The sequence below is a fragment of the Periophthalmus magnuspinnatus genome, chromosome 18 (assembly GCF_009829125.3).
Source record: "Periophthalmus magnuspinnatus isolate fPerMag1 chromosome 18, fPerMag1.2.pri, whole genome shotgun sequence".
Lineage (NCBI taxonomy): Eukaryota > Metazoa > Chordata > Actinopteri > Gobiiformes > Gobiidae > Periophthalmus > Periophthalmus magnuspinnatus.
In genome coordinates, this window is record NC_047143.1 from 2,432,461 (window position 1) to 2,447,398 (window position 14,938).

General features: G+C 43.1%; 1 protein-coding gene across 2 annotated transcripts in view; it reads left to right on the forward strand.

The window, feature by feature from the left end:
• Window positions 1-14,938, forward strand: part of exoc6b (exocyst complex component 6B) — a 131,021-nt gene that overhangs the window by 77,632 nt on the left and 38,451 nt on the right. For both annotated transcript variants that reach the window (XM_055229100.1, XM_033983671.2), the window contains 2 exons: window positions 8,987-9,128; window positions 11,067-11,140. In XM_055229100.1, coding sequence (XP_055085075.1) covers window positions 8,987-9,128; window positions 11,067-11,140 — 216 coding nt within the window. The remainder of the gene's footprint in view (window positions 1-8,986; window positions 9,129-11,066; window positions 11,141-14,938) is intronic.

The following is a 14,938-nucleotide window of genomic DNA, read 5'->3' on the forward strand; positions in this document are numbered from 1 at the left end:
AGGGCAAAACTTGGTCCAACTTAGGGCTAAACTTGGTCCAACTTAGGGCTAAACTTGGTCCAACTTAGGGCAAAACTTGGTCCAACTTAGGGCTAAACTTGGTCCAACTTTGGGCTAAACTTGGGCTTGGTCCAACTGACTTAGCAACGCTGTCAATCAAACCTGTTGCTAACGCTAGCGAGAGCAACCTCAGGGAAAGAAGGCGCCTGATTTGTCTGTTATTAATGTTCATATCTTGATTTACAGACACAATAGTGAAATAAAAACTCCAGGATCATGTAGAGGGTTAATACGAACATTTAAGACCAAAATGAGTCTGACAGCAGCAGGTACAGAGAAAGTTTTCTAAAGTTTTCTAAAGTAAAGTGAATTGGAGCTGGAAGCGCGCCCATGATCACTTCCTATTTGGAAAGTGCGGGTTAGCAGGTTAGCTATAATGTGTTAAATAAATGTGTTTAGGAGAGTTTAGACTGAGCCACCGAGCCTTTATTCATACTTAGATCCTCAGTAGGATACACTAAATATTTGAAAGTTGTTGATTTTTGAATAACTTGGAGTAAAAAGTAAGTGCTTAAAGTAATCTGGGCCAATTCACCTGGACGCCTGAGAGCCAAGAAAAACTTGTCTGAGGGCCACATATTTTGGACATGCCTGCGAAATAGATTTAAGTTTATTTTTAATCTCATCTCAGCTTTTGTTTCACTTGACTCTGCTTTGCTGCTTGTGTGTGTGTCTGTGCACGTATTGCTACAGAAGTTAGCGAACGGAGAGCGGTTTTAGTGTGACCTTTTGACCTCAGAGCAACAAGACCACAAACAGTAACGGTCCAAGAATTGAGCCTTGAGGGACTCCCACATTAGACGGAGGCAGAGCTGACAAGATAAAAAAAAAGGTGTTTATTGATAGTAAATCTGTAAATAAAACACCAGAGACTAAACCGGAGACTAAACCGGAGACTAAACCGGAGACTAAACCGGAGACTAAACCAGAGACTAAACCAGAGACTAAACCAGAGACTAAACCAGAGACTAAACCAAAGACTAAACCAGAGACTAAACCAGAGACTAAACCAGGTCTAAAACACTTAATGAAACAGGTTAGGGTTATTTTAGGGCAGTTATTAATTGTAAATGCCATCGGTAAACAATAAAATATCTTGTCTTTTTATCAAAAAACTTTGTGTATCTGTAGCTTCGACCTATAAAAACATGTTCTGAAGTTCATGAGATTATAGTATTAGTTAATCAGCTCATATTTCAGTCTTATATTAATGTTTTTAGAGTCGTTTATAAGGTACAATATGAACAGAATCCTACATTTTTTAAATACAAATTGCTAATCTAATAGTAATTATGATACTTGTCTAAAAAATTCAACTTTATTTTTTGGATTTTGTGCTATAATCTCTGACACTCATGGATCATTATGTTATAATTTGCACATTTTAAATCGCAATATTGATCTAAAACGATTTAATAAAAGAAACAAATCCGCTGATTTTCGTGTTAGAAAAGTGCAGCGCTCCCTGTGGCGACGCGACGCGAGTATCACTGATTAAGAAAATAAAACTGGAGTGCGTACATCACAGTGGGCGTGGTGTACGTCACAGTGGGCGTGGTTTACGTCACAGTGGGCGTGGTGTATGTCACAGTGGGCGTGGTGTACGTCACAGTGGGCGTGTCACAGAGGGCGTGTACGTCTGGGTGTGTCACAGTGGGTGTGTCATAGCGGGCGCGTATGTCACAGTGGGCGTGGTTTACGTCACAGTGGGCGTGTCACAGTGGGCGTGGTGTATGTCACAGTGGGCGTGTTACAGTGGGTGTGGTGTATGTCACAGTGGGCGTGTCACAGTGGGCGTGGTGTACGTCACAGTGGGCGTGGTGTACGTCACAGTGGGGGGACAGGTGGAGGTGAAAACGTGGATCGATCGGCAAAATGGCGTCTTGAAAACAGTCGATTAAAGATTAAACTCAAAGATGAATCAGTCCAAATAAAACTTGGAGAGCGTCAAAGAGAAGAAACGACTCCTTAACATTAGTCGTATTTGGATGGCGGCCATATTCAAATCAAAACAGCTCAGATGACACACACGGCCTTATTGTGAACAGAAAACTCCACAGCCGTCCCTTTTACTTTTGGTTTGTGAGTTGCTCCAGTTTTTGTCTCATATTCCCGGCCGCTCTGACTCCTGGCTGGCCTTTGGCGCGTGCCTTCAGTGACAGTAAATTGGACGAGTGAGCGGCACTTTTTTACTCCGTGTCCAATCGAATCCAGGAGTTTAAAGGAGTTCTAAATCACTCCCAACTAAACAAATACTAAAGTGTGCCTGGGTCAGATACTTCAGATATATAAGGCTCCTCCATTAAGAGACGACAGAACACGACAGAACACCTGCAGAGGTTTGGAATAATGTGGAAAACAGGAAACATGGACAAGGTGTGTGCAGTGTACTGGGCATAGAGTACTACGAACTACTACTACTACTAACTACGAGCTACTACTACTACTACTACTATTAAATACCACCACCTACTACTAAGTACGAGCTACTACTACTATTAAATACCACCTACTACTACTATTAAATACCACCTACTACTACTATTAAATACCACCTACTACTACTACTATTAAATACCACCTACTACTACTACTATTAAATACCACCTACTACTACTACTATTAAATACCACCTACTACTAACTACCATCTACTACTACTATTAAATACCACCTACTACTACTATTAAATACCATCTACTACTACTACTATTAAATACAACCTACTACTACTACTATTAAATACCACCTACTACTACTATTAAATACCATCTACTACTACTACTATTAAATACAACCTACTACTACTACTATTAAATACCACCTACTACTATTAAATACAACCTACTACTACTACTATTAAATACCACCTACTACTACTACTACTACTACTACTACTAACTACCACAATAAAAACAGTGAGTAAAAATCAGATTCTAATAAAAACGGTCAACTCATCTTGTGTCGAACGCGAAGGCAAAAACGTTTTTAATAAAGATTTGAAGTTCTCTACACAAGTGGCCGTTCTATTGCTCGGTTTGGAAATAAAAAAACAAAAAAAACTCTTGTCTCCTTTACTCTTAAACATTTCTGATCGATGAGGTGGTGCCCGTCCTCGAAAACATTTAAAACGAGCAAAAATCAACTCTAAAAACAACACAGCCAGTGAAAATGAGCCAACACAGGAGTGATGTGGTCATATCGACTCGTTGGTGAGCGCAGGACTGAGGACCGATTTACACGAAAACGCATTAGTTTGTCGAAAAATGTCACGCAGAAAACGGGGCGGTTGATACGATACTGGAGCCGATATACCGCCCAGCTCTATTTAACACGAAAAAACGGACAAATTTCTTCCTTAAGAGTCCGATCTCTGCTCCAAACCACATGCTTTCACTGACAGAACGTTGGCCGGACACCGCGCCATTAAAAAGACCGACGCTGATCACGGAGGATTAGAAATGACTGAATCTCAATACGCTTTGAAATCAACCCAATTATTGGCTATCAAATAAAGTTAGTTTTTTGTTTGGTTTTATTCGCTTTAGTTTTATTTTGATACAAATTGTCCTGATTATTTAACCCCCGGAGACCGCGCTGGTGGGCTGGCCCGTACTCCTGACATGTAAATAGAGTTAGCGGATTTCACGGTGGATCGGCTCGGCTCTAAATGTGGCGTTCAGGGGATTTCCGGTCGCTCCAACAGATGTGAAGCTCTGTGTAATTCGATTTACTCCACGGCCCCTTCGCTGACCTCCGTGAACTACAGCTGTTTAATGCCAAACGATCCCAAACGGGTGTGGGCGGGAGATGGTCGTGCAGCGGGGATTCGGCAAACACGGACGTGACAATGAGATTTTCAATTGGTTTGTGTTAACGGTGAAGGTCACAAAGGGGGGATTGGAGTCCAGGGTTCTCATATAATTTAAGATGTTAAATGTTTTATTATAACCAAGTAATTGATTGAATTCATTGATCCAGGGAGTTGAAAAAAAATATTTAAAAAAATCACCTAAACTAAAATAAGATTCAGTCATTTCCGGTTGTCAGTTTCCAGCTTGGATCTTTTAGTTTTGTTTTAATATTTTTGTCGTATTGCACAGCCTTAGTGGACATGCAAACCCCAGGAGTCTAACCCATAACCTCCTGGTGAGAGGGAGGAGACAGGATAACCACTCTGCCACAATACCATGGGCAGGATGTGCACAATCTACTCACAGATCAGGAGTTTAACCCACAACCTCCTGGTGAGAGGGACGAGACAAGCTAACCGTTCCACCACTGTAACACTGGGAGAACGTGCAGGAGTGTAACTCAAAACCTCCTGGTGAGAGGGAAGTGACAGCATAACCACTCTGCCACAGTAACACAGGAAGGATGTGCACACTTCATAGAGATCAGGAGTCTAACCCACAACCTTCTGGAGAGAGGGAGGAGATAGGCTAACCACTCTGCCACAATAACATAGGGAGGACGTGCACAGTCTACTCACGGATCAGGAGTTTGTCCCGCAACCTTCTGGTGAGAGGGAGGAGACAGACTATCTACTCTGCCACAATAACACCGAGAGGACATGCAGGAGACTAACCCACGACCTCCTGGTGAGAGGGCAGAGACGGCTTAACCACTCTGCCACAGTCACACAGAGAGGATATGCACACTTCATAGAGAATAGAAGTCTAATCCACAACCTCCTGGTGAGAGGGAGGAGACAGGCCAACCACTCTGCCACAAAAACATAGGGAGGATGTGCACAGTCTACTCACGGATCAGGAGTTTATCCCGCAACCTCCTGGTGAGAGGTAGGAGACAGCTTAACCACTCTGCCACAGTAAGAGAGAACATGCACACTTCATAGAGAATAGAAGACTAATCCACAACCTCCTGGTGAGAGGGCAGACATGGCTTAACCACTCTGCCACAGTCACACAGAGAGGACATGCAGGAGTCTAACCCACGACCTCCTGGTGAGAGGGCAGAGATGGCTTAACCACTCTGCCACAGTAACACAGAGAGGACATGCACACTTCATAGAGATTAAAAGTCTTAACCCACGACCTCCTGGTGAGAGGGCAGAGACGGCTTAACCACTCTGCCGCAGTCACACATAACATTCCGCTCATAAATAGTCACTTTTGGTCTTTATTTAAGTCGCCGCTTCGCCGAGGATTCGCCGTTGGAGCGACGCCTTCACAGACGCCTGTTTCTTTTGTATAAATGTGTTGTCATACACTTCTCCGCTCTCTGCTGTATCCTTATTACAGCGCTCCATCATCCTGACTGCCCCCGAACGCACCACAGCTCCGTCTAAATGAACAGAACAAACTTTTGACCCCGTTTTAGCGCGACGCGTTCGAGGGGAATCGGATTATTTCTACCGCGCGGCGCTTATAGGGCCCGTGTTATGCATTACGCTGTTTTACATCGGCGCTGGGATTTCAGACCGTGCGACTCGGAAATGCCTTTATATAGTTTTATTTAGTAAGAAATAGGCGTGTTGATACGTCGTTAGCATTGTCTGCGGGTGTGATGCTAACTGGAGGCACTTCTCTGTCTGAACTGAAGCTTTTTTTTTTACTCTAGTTGGACGTTAAAAGTCGTATATTACGCAAAACTTACCTGTACGAACTTTGAGCCATGTTATAATCTCGTTTCCTCATCAAAAACAGACCTGGAGTTGTGTTTATTATTAGTCTGTTTACGTCTCCAAAGCTCAAAACGCTCAGTTCCACCTTGTGATGTCATCAAGTGGTAGTTTTCACGTTAACAGCTACTTTTTTTTAACCTTTTGTTTAGTAGACGTTGGCAGTTCCAAGGCTGAAATGACCCAAATAAGTCTAGAAATGAAGGTGTACGGAGTTTGAAAACGCAGTGGAGCACTTCCTGTTTTACCACATGATGACATCACAAGGTGGAAACGGCACCGCGAACCCTCGTATCGCTCGCATCCCTCTGAAAAACGCGCTGCTTAAATCCATTTTTGTATTTTTTTTTCTCGAGTTTTCAGACGATATAAAAAACCCGTCCGGCAGCGTTTTGCTAATACGTACGTCGCGTCACCACGGAAACGGCTGAACATTCCGCCGTAGACGTGCGTGTAGAGCAGCCCAGCGCGATGCTATCAATGTAAAACGGCAGTAGAGGGCGCTAGTGCTGCGTCTGGATCTGGCGTCGCATCGAAAAGTGAAGCGGGTTGTTGTGTAATTCAGGGCCGGGGTTTTCAGATTAAAACTAAACGCAGGTTTCTCAAAAAAAGCTTTAATAAAACACAAGTCCAGCTTTTTTTATTTAATGTGGATGATTCATTATTTGTTTCAGTTTATTTCTCAAAAGTAGAAAACAAATTTCTCTACGGGGACAGTAAAGTATACCTTAAGTAAAAACACATTTGGGGAATTTTGAGTCGCTGTCTAGACGAAACATCTGGTTAACAATTTTAGAATAAACAAAACATTCAAAATATGGTGGGTTTTTTTTTTTTTTTTTTTACAAACTAAATCTCAAGGAGCAACGCAAGAAATAAAAACGTGTTTAACCCTCTGGTGCATGGACAGCTACTAAAACAGAACTTTCTCTTTAATGCATTGGTTTAAATGGTGGAGCTGCACATCAGACTCTAGAGTGCTCTCTGCTGCCACACTCCATTGAGCTCAATTCAGTGGTCAGTCAGTGTAACTGCAAGTAAATATCCTTTGATTGGTTTTCTTATTCAGGCCTAAACAGTGTTGAAATTCCCCCAAAAATTGTTGAAATGTTTTTCAAAGCGTAAAAAAAAACACGTGTTTGTATATTAACAATAAAACACAAGTTAATTCATTTTTACAGACAGTTTACAAAGTTGTTTCACGTCCTGAGAAGAATAAAAACACTTCAGAAAAAACAATCTTGACCAAGGCTTTTCATAATTCATGCATCAGAGGGTTAAAATTGTCAACGGTTAAAGTTTTTGGGACAAGTGACCAGTAAAGATGCATCGATATGAGGTTTTTTTATGGCCGATATCGATGCAGATTGTTTAAAATCCAGAGTAACTCACCGTCGATAAGATTTACCGATATTTTTGGTCGATACGTAGATCCGATTTTGACCATTTTCCCCCAAATTATGTCGTTTAAATTTACTACAAACTCATCCACAGCTGTTTTTTTTTCGCCATAAACATTTAAGAAAACCGTGTAGTCGTGTTTTTTGCAGTTGCGTCTCCGCGTTAAAGTGTTAAACTAAAGCTTTATCTGTACTTTTTAAGCAGCGGAAAACAAAATACCAACAGTACAAACCACAGCCTTTCCTCAAGTTGAAGTACTGTTACTCTGTCAAATACACGTCGAAAGTGAAAGTTTGGGGTTTGAAAAGTGAAACGTGAAGTGGTTTGTGCGACGCTAAAAGTGTCGTCAGCGTTCCACGACAGATTTATGTTTTATTTTTATTTTTTAATTTATTATTTAGAATCCAGAGCAACAAATACCTGAAAACTTCTGATACTTTTGGGCTGATTTTGATTATTTTCCCCCAAATGATGTTCATGTTTAAAGAAAAAACAGTGCGCGTTTGTAGTAAATTTAATTCCATTTATGAGAGCTGTGTAGGTATTTTAGTTTTGTTGTGGTTTTGTGTCGTCGTCTCTTCACGTTAAAGCACAAGTGTCAAACCACATCAGCAAAATGGCCGCCATCAGGGGCCAGATGTGACTGTGGCAGGATAAATGTCACTAAATGTAAACAAACGTCATGTAAAATAAATGAAACTCATTTTAAACTTGTTAAATAACTGTTTCTGTGTTTATTACTTATTCAAGTTGCAAATATTACGTCTCTGTGTGTGTGAATTTCCTGATAAAGTGACATTTTTCTTCAGCTCTGCTTCAAAAACAGACTTTTTTAGCCTTTTACTTATTGGACAGTTTGTTGTTTTTCTCGCAGACTCACTTTTTCACACTTAGCTCCGTGTTTGGTGTCAAAATGTCGACGTAGATTGAACCGACCGCGCCTCATAACACAAAAAACACACAGATTTTCTCCTTAAAGCACAAACTTGTATTCACCTTTAGCGTCTTTCTTGAAACTTCCTTCCACGCCGACAATTTTCCTCTTCCTGAACAATTTGTGATGATTATTTGCAAATATTTCTCAGTGTCACTTGTTGGAAAAATCTCATAAGTTTATTGTCAACGCAAACATTAAAGCAGCACAGACTTATTTTAAAATGACAGTTGAGCCTTAATTCATCTTCTCGCGGGCCACATAAAATGACGTGACGGGCTGCATTTGGCCCCTGGGCCTTGAGTTTGACATATGTGCATTAAAGTGTTAAAATAAAGCTTTATGTGGGGTTTTTAGGCAGCGCGTCGACCAATAAAATCACCTCTAGAGATTAAAATCTGATCGTCAATAACGCTGAAAAGTACAAATATCCGTCTGACTTTGACAGTGTACTGGTACTTCAACTTGAGGAAAGGTTGTAGTTGTTAAATACGTTTCTCAAGTAAAAGTACTGTCTGAAAATTGTTCAGTTTGTCCACTGATCCGAAGGTTGTGGGTTCAAATCCCGCTCTCGACATAAACATCACTGGTTGTAGCGGTCAGATCCACTGTCCCACAGGTTGGCGGTGCGATTCCAGCTCTCACAGATGAACGCTGTTGTGTCCTTGGGCAAGACACTTAACAAAGCCCCTCGCCCCCAGTGTGTGTGTGTGTGTGGGGGGGGGGGGGGTGACTTATGTATTAAAAAGTTACTCAACTTAATAAAACGGACTCTATCCTCCCGTTTCTCTTTGTTTTAGATGATTGTGGCGTTGTCGTGTTTGTAAAGTGCTGGTTGTATTCACGTTTGTCTCTCGTCTCAGGGGAAGGTGGCGCAGACGGCGTGCATGTATTCACGTTTGTCTCTCTCTCGTGCATGTGTTCACGTTTGTCTTTGTCTCGTCTCAGGGGAAGGTGGCGCAGACGGCGTGCATGTCGGCCTGTAAACACATCTCCACGTCTCTGCTCCAGCTGCTCCTGGACCCTGAGCTCAGGCAGATCTCACTGGGAGCTCTGCACCAGATCAACAGCGACGTGAAGGAGTGTGAGAGTGAGTACTACTACTACTAGTACTACTACTACTGCTAGTACTACTACTACTGCTACTACTACTACTGCTACTACTGCTACTGCTACTACTGCTACTACTGCTACTACTGCTACTACTACTACTACTACTACTACTGCTACTGCTACTACTGCTACTACTGCTACTACTGCTACTACTACTACTACTACTACTACTGCTACTACTACTACTACTACTACTACTGCTACTACTGCTGCTACTACTACTACTGCTACTACTACTACTACTACTGCTAGTACTACTACTACTACTGCTACTACTGCTACTACTGCTACTACTACTACTACTACTACTGCTGCTACTACTACTACTACTACTACTACTGCTACTACTACTACTGCTACTACTACTACTGCTACTACTACTGCTACTACTGCTACTACTACTGCTACTACTACTACTACTGCTACTACTGTGTTACCATGGATACCACTGTATTTACATGTTTTAAATACTTTAAACTGATCATCTGACGTTTATCTCTCTCCCTCCTCTCCTTTTGCTCCACTCTGCCCTCGTCCTCTTCTTTTTTTTGTCACGTCTCTCTCTTTTGCCTCTCTCTGTTCTTCTGTCTCTTTTTTCTTAATTTGTTTCACTTCCATCTTTTCTTACTTTACCCCTCCTTCTCTATCACTGCCTCTCCCCCTCTCTCTCTCCTCTGCCTCTTCTCTCACCTTTTTTCCTTCAACTCTTCCCCTCACCTTATTTCTCTCTCTCTCTCTCTCTCTCTTCCTTCCTCTGTTTTGTTCTCTCCCTCTCTGTCTTTCTCCCTCTCTCTTCCTCTCCCTCTGCCTGTCTCTCTATCCCTTGCTCTTTCTTACTTTCTCTCTCTCGTTCTCTCCATCTCTCTCTATTTCTCTCTCTCCTTTGCGCTCTTTCTCTTTCTCTCCCTCTCTGTTTCTCTGTCTCTCTTCCACCCCTCCTTCACTCGCCCCCTCTTTACTCTTTACATCCCTGTTCCTCTTTCTCCACTCACCTCTCCTTCTCTTGCTCTCTCCCTCTGCCCCTCCTCCACTCGCTCCCCCTCTCTTCCCTCTCTCTCCTCTGTTTCTATTTTTTATCCCCTCTCCCTTCTGCTCCCTCTCCCCCTCTCCCCCCTTTCTCTCTCTTCCTGCTCTCTCTCTTCCTCCTCTCGCTCTGCATCTCCCTCCCTCTCTCCTCTTCTCTCTCTCTTTCCCTCCTGTTCTCCCTCCCTCTCCCCTCTCCTCTCTCTTTCTCTCCTCTCCTCTCTTCTCTCTCTCTTTCCCTCCTCTTCTCTCTCCCTCTCTTCTCTCTCTCTTTCCCTCCTCTCCTCTCTTCTCTCTCTCTTTCCCTGTTCTCCTCTCTCCCTCTTCTCTCCCTCCCTCTCCTCTCCTCTCTCTCTCATCCCTCCTCTCCCTCTCTTCTCTCTCTCTTTCCCTCCTCTCCTCTCTCTCTCTCTCATCCCTCCTCTCCCTCTCTTCTCTCTCTCTTTCCCTCCTCTCCTCTCTCTCTCTCATCCCTCCTCTCCCTCTCTTCTCTCTCTCTTTCCCTCCTCTCCTCTCTCCCTCTTCTCTCCCTCCCTCTCCTCTCTTCTCTCTCTCATCCCTCCTCTCCCCTCTCCCTCTCTTCTCCCTCTCTTCTCCCTCTCCTCCCTCTCTCCTCTCCTCTCTCTCTTTCCCTCCTCTCCTCTCTCCCTCCCTCTCTTCTCCCTCCTCTCCTCACCTCCCTCCCTCCCCTCCTCTCCTCCCTCCCTCTCTTCTCCCTCTCTTCTCTCTCCCTCTCTCCTCTCTTCTCCCTCTTCTCCCTCCCTCCCTCCTCCCTCTCTCCTCCCTCCCTCCTCTCTTCTCTCCCTCTCTCCTCTCTTCTCTCCCTCTCCCCCTCTCTCCCCCCTCTCTCCTCCCTCTCTCCTCTCTCTCTCTGTTCTGTGTTTTCCCACAGGTTTTGCCAGAGCTGGTCCGGTCTCAGGCTTCCAGGGCGACACGCTGCTGTTGGCCTTCAGTGACTTAAGACAAGTAGGTCTTTGTGCCCCGCGCTCGCTCTCTGCTCCTCCTCTATCTCCTCTCCTCCTCACCTCCTCTGCTCCTCTCTATCTCCTCTCCTCCTCTGCTCCTCTCTATCTCCTCTCCTCCTCTCCTCCTCTGCTCCTCTCTATCTCCTCTCCTCCTCTGCTCCTCTCTATCTCCTCTCCTCCTCTGCTCCTCTCTATCTCCTCTCCTCCTCTGCTCCTCTCTATCTCCTCTCCTCCTCTGCTCCTCTCTATCTCCTCTCCTCCTCTGCTCCTCTCTATCTCCTCTCCTCCTCTGCTCCTCTCTATCTCCTCTCCTCCTCTGCTCCTCTCTATCTCCTCTCCTCCTCTGCTCCTCTCTATCTCCTCTCCTCCTCTGCTCCTCTCTATCTCCTCTCCTCCTCTGCTCCTCTCTATCTCCTCTCCTCCTCTGCTCCTCTCTATCTCCTCTCCTCCTCTGCTCCTCTCTATCTCCTCTCCTCCTCTGCTCCTCTCTATCTCCTCTCCTCCTCTGCTCCTCTCTATCTCCTCTCCTCCTCTGCTCCTCTCTATCTCCTCTCCTCCTCTGCTCCTCTCTATCTCCTCTCCTCCTCTGCTCCTCTCTATCTCCTCTTCTCCTCTGCTCCTCTCTATCTCCTTTCCAGCTCTATCTCTTCCTCTCCTCTCCTCCTCTCTCTGTTCCTCTTTCACTAAACACATGGTGAAGTTCATATCTCTGTATGATGTCATGCGTTAGACTCCGCCCCCGCTGCATTAACCCTCCTCTCCTCCTCCTCTCCTCTCCTCCTCCTCTCCTCCTCTCCTCCTCTCCTCCTCCTCTCCTCCTCTATCTCCTCTCCTCCCCTCTATCTCTGTATGATGTCATGCGTTAGACTCCGCCCCCGCTGCATTACCTCACATTTAAACACATAAACTTCACTCTGTGTTGTTAAACCTTCAGTTAACGCCATAAAACACGTGAACAAACCCAGTCCTGAGGTGAATGTGACGTTTTGAGTGAATATGACGTAACACACCTCCTCTTTAATGTGTTTGTTTTATACACGTTTGATTAATTTTCCTGTTGCTTTGATTTAATTTTACTCTCCATTTAACTTGTTGGAGCAGTTTGTTTGTTCAGAGGGTTGTGTTTTTGTGTGTTTTTTTTATGAATTGTCTGATGTGTGGAGTATTTTCCTTCTTGTTTTTTGTTGGATTGTGGGAAAACGGAGCAGAAAAAGGCGGAGGGCGTTTTTTTGTGTGTGTGTGTGTGTGTTGTTGTTGTTTATGAGAATCCCAGAGCGTGACGTGAATGAGGAATGTCAGTGACGAGCTGTGTGCCGGGTCAACGTGGGACAAGTCACACGGCAAAACTTTACATTTTATTTACATTTTATTTACATTTTTATTTACATTTATTTACATTTATTTACATTTTTATTTACATTTTTATTTACATTTTTATTTACATTTTATTTACATTTTTATTTACAGTTTATTTACATTTTTATTTACATTTTATTTACATTTTTATTTACATTTATTTACATTTTTATTTACATTTTTATTTACATTTTTATTTACATTTTTATTTACATTTTTATTTACAATTTTATTTACATTTTTATTTACATTTTATTTACATTTTTATTTACATTTTTATTTACATTTTATTTACATTTTATTTACATTTTTATTTACATTTTTTACATTTATATTTACATTTTATTTACATTTTTATTTACATTTTATTTACATTTTTATTTACATTTTATTTACATTTTTATTATTTTTACATGTGGTTTTTCAACAGTTGAGTGTTTCACCGCGTCACCTTTTATTGTTTTAAAATGCAATACTCACATGTTTTATAAGAGTCTCCTCCCTTTGCTCTCTGTGCTAAGCCCCTCCCCCTTCAGAGCACCGTCACAACACAATCAGCTGCATCGCACTAACGAAACTACTGCACATCACATCAGGTTTGTGAAGTCGTAGTGAACAGTTTTCCATCATGTTTTTGTATATTTAGGCTTGTGGGCGGAGCCTCGTACAGAAGCTAACAGCTAACCTTAAAAAAACTAACAAAAAAACGTTAGAACTTGGTAAAAAGCTCATGAAATCTATTGAATCCCCCGTCTTTACGTTTAATAATGACACTGTTAGACAAATTTAACAACCTGCAGCTCTTCATTTTGACCGTTGTGAGACCAGTTTGTATTTTTTTGACGACCATTTAAGGGAAAGTCACTAAAGTTGAAAATCGTTTTTTGGAATAAAAATGATTTTCCTGTTCTGTTCTTTAAATTTAGCTAAAAACATGAGCGTTTAGGGAAGTAACAATAACAGAAACTACACGTCTCTTTGTTTAAATCCATTGTTATGTTGCAGCGATGGATAAAAACACAAGGAACTACATAGACCATGATGCTTTGCTCCGTTTCAGTGCGGATTTAACGAAGAAATAACTGTTGCTAGGCACTTTTAAATGATTAATTCTTCAGATTATGACAGAAACAAAGGATTTTCAAGGCATTTTGAAAAGGAAAAAGGTAGAACGTTCATAATTTTCTCAGCCTCGATCAAATATTTCAGTCATGTACAAAAAAAAAAGAGATTTGGACGTCGTTACATCATTAGCCATTACCCGTTAGCTTCAAAGTTGAGATGCAGTTTGACCGTAGACGTTTTCTGTACCGTGTTATTAACCTCGGATAAGTCAAAGTCAAAAGTCCCTCCCACTTCACAGCACTATCTCGTATAATCAAACTACTGCACATCGTGCCAGGTTTGTGAAGCTGTAGTGCAGTGATCCTTCACCGTAAGGCCACGAGCACTCACCAGAGGGCGCCAAATCAGAGCAGTATAAAGAATTTAATATAACGTTGGGCTCGGAGTTGCTTTTTACAGATTAAGTTGGGCGTCAAGGTCAAAAATATTCAGAACCCCGCTGTAGTTTATCGTTTTGTATCATATTTTTGTGTATTTATGGCGTGGAAGCATGCTAACGTAGGCTTGTTGGACAAATCAAACCGCTAACCATAAGGAGAGATCGCTAGATTAATCAAACACGCGTGGACGACATCGAAAAAAACTCCAAAAAGTCAGATTTTAAGCAACACTTCCTCTTTAACACGTAGATTATCGGACGTTTCCTTCACGTTAAACTAAAAAAACGCGCCGTTCACAGACCCGTTTCCGTCCCCGTGAGCTCGTCGCCGGCCGCGGAGCTCTTCCCCCGGTGGCTGCTGATTGGTCCGCCGCGGGCTTTTGCGGTGGCTGGTGAGTCGCGGTTGCGTTGGTGTTGTGGCTCTTGACAGCGGATGACGGATGGCGCGGGGAGCGGGCAGAGCTACGATGAATGAACGGCCGGACAGAGACGGATGACCCATTCTCAGTCTGTCAGACGCTCGTATTCTGCTGTCCAGATGATGCATGCTTCTCGATTTGAACCCAGGCGGCAGCGAGGCAACGGGCGCCGCTCAAAATCGCATTCAAAAATCCAAACAGTTTACTCCCGATCCCTGCATCGCCTTTGTCTTACCCTACCACTCTTATCGTCTCAAAGGAGAGGGACACTTCTAACACATCTGCCCCGGCGGCATCTCGGAGCCATTTTTCATTTTTGCCTGTCAGCCGCACGTCGTTTTTCACCCGCGTGACGCTAAACGGTCGGTGAATGCTGGTAATGGTCGATAAATCATGCTTTTATACGAGATGTTTAGGGGTTGGTTGGAGTCCAGTTGGGAGTTGGGACACGGCGGAGGAAGTGCAGCTCCGTCTCCCAAGAGTCGGAAAACTGTTGGGACGAAAATATATCAGATTTAGG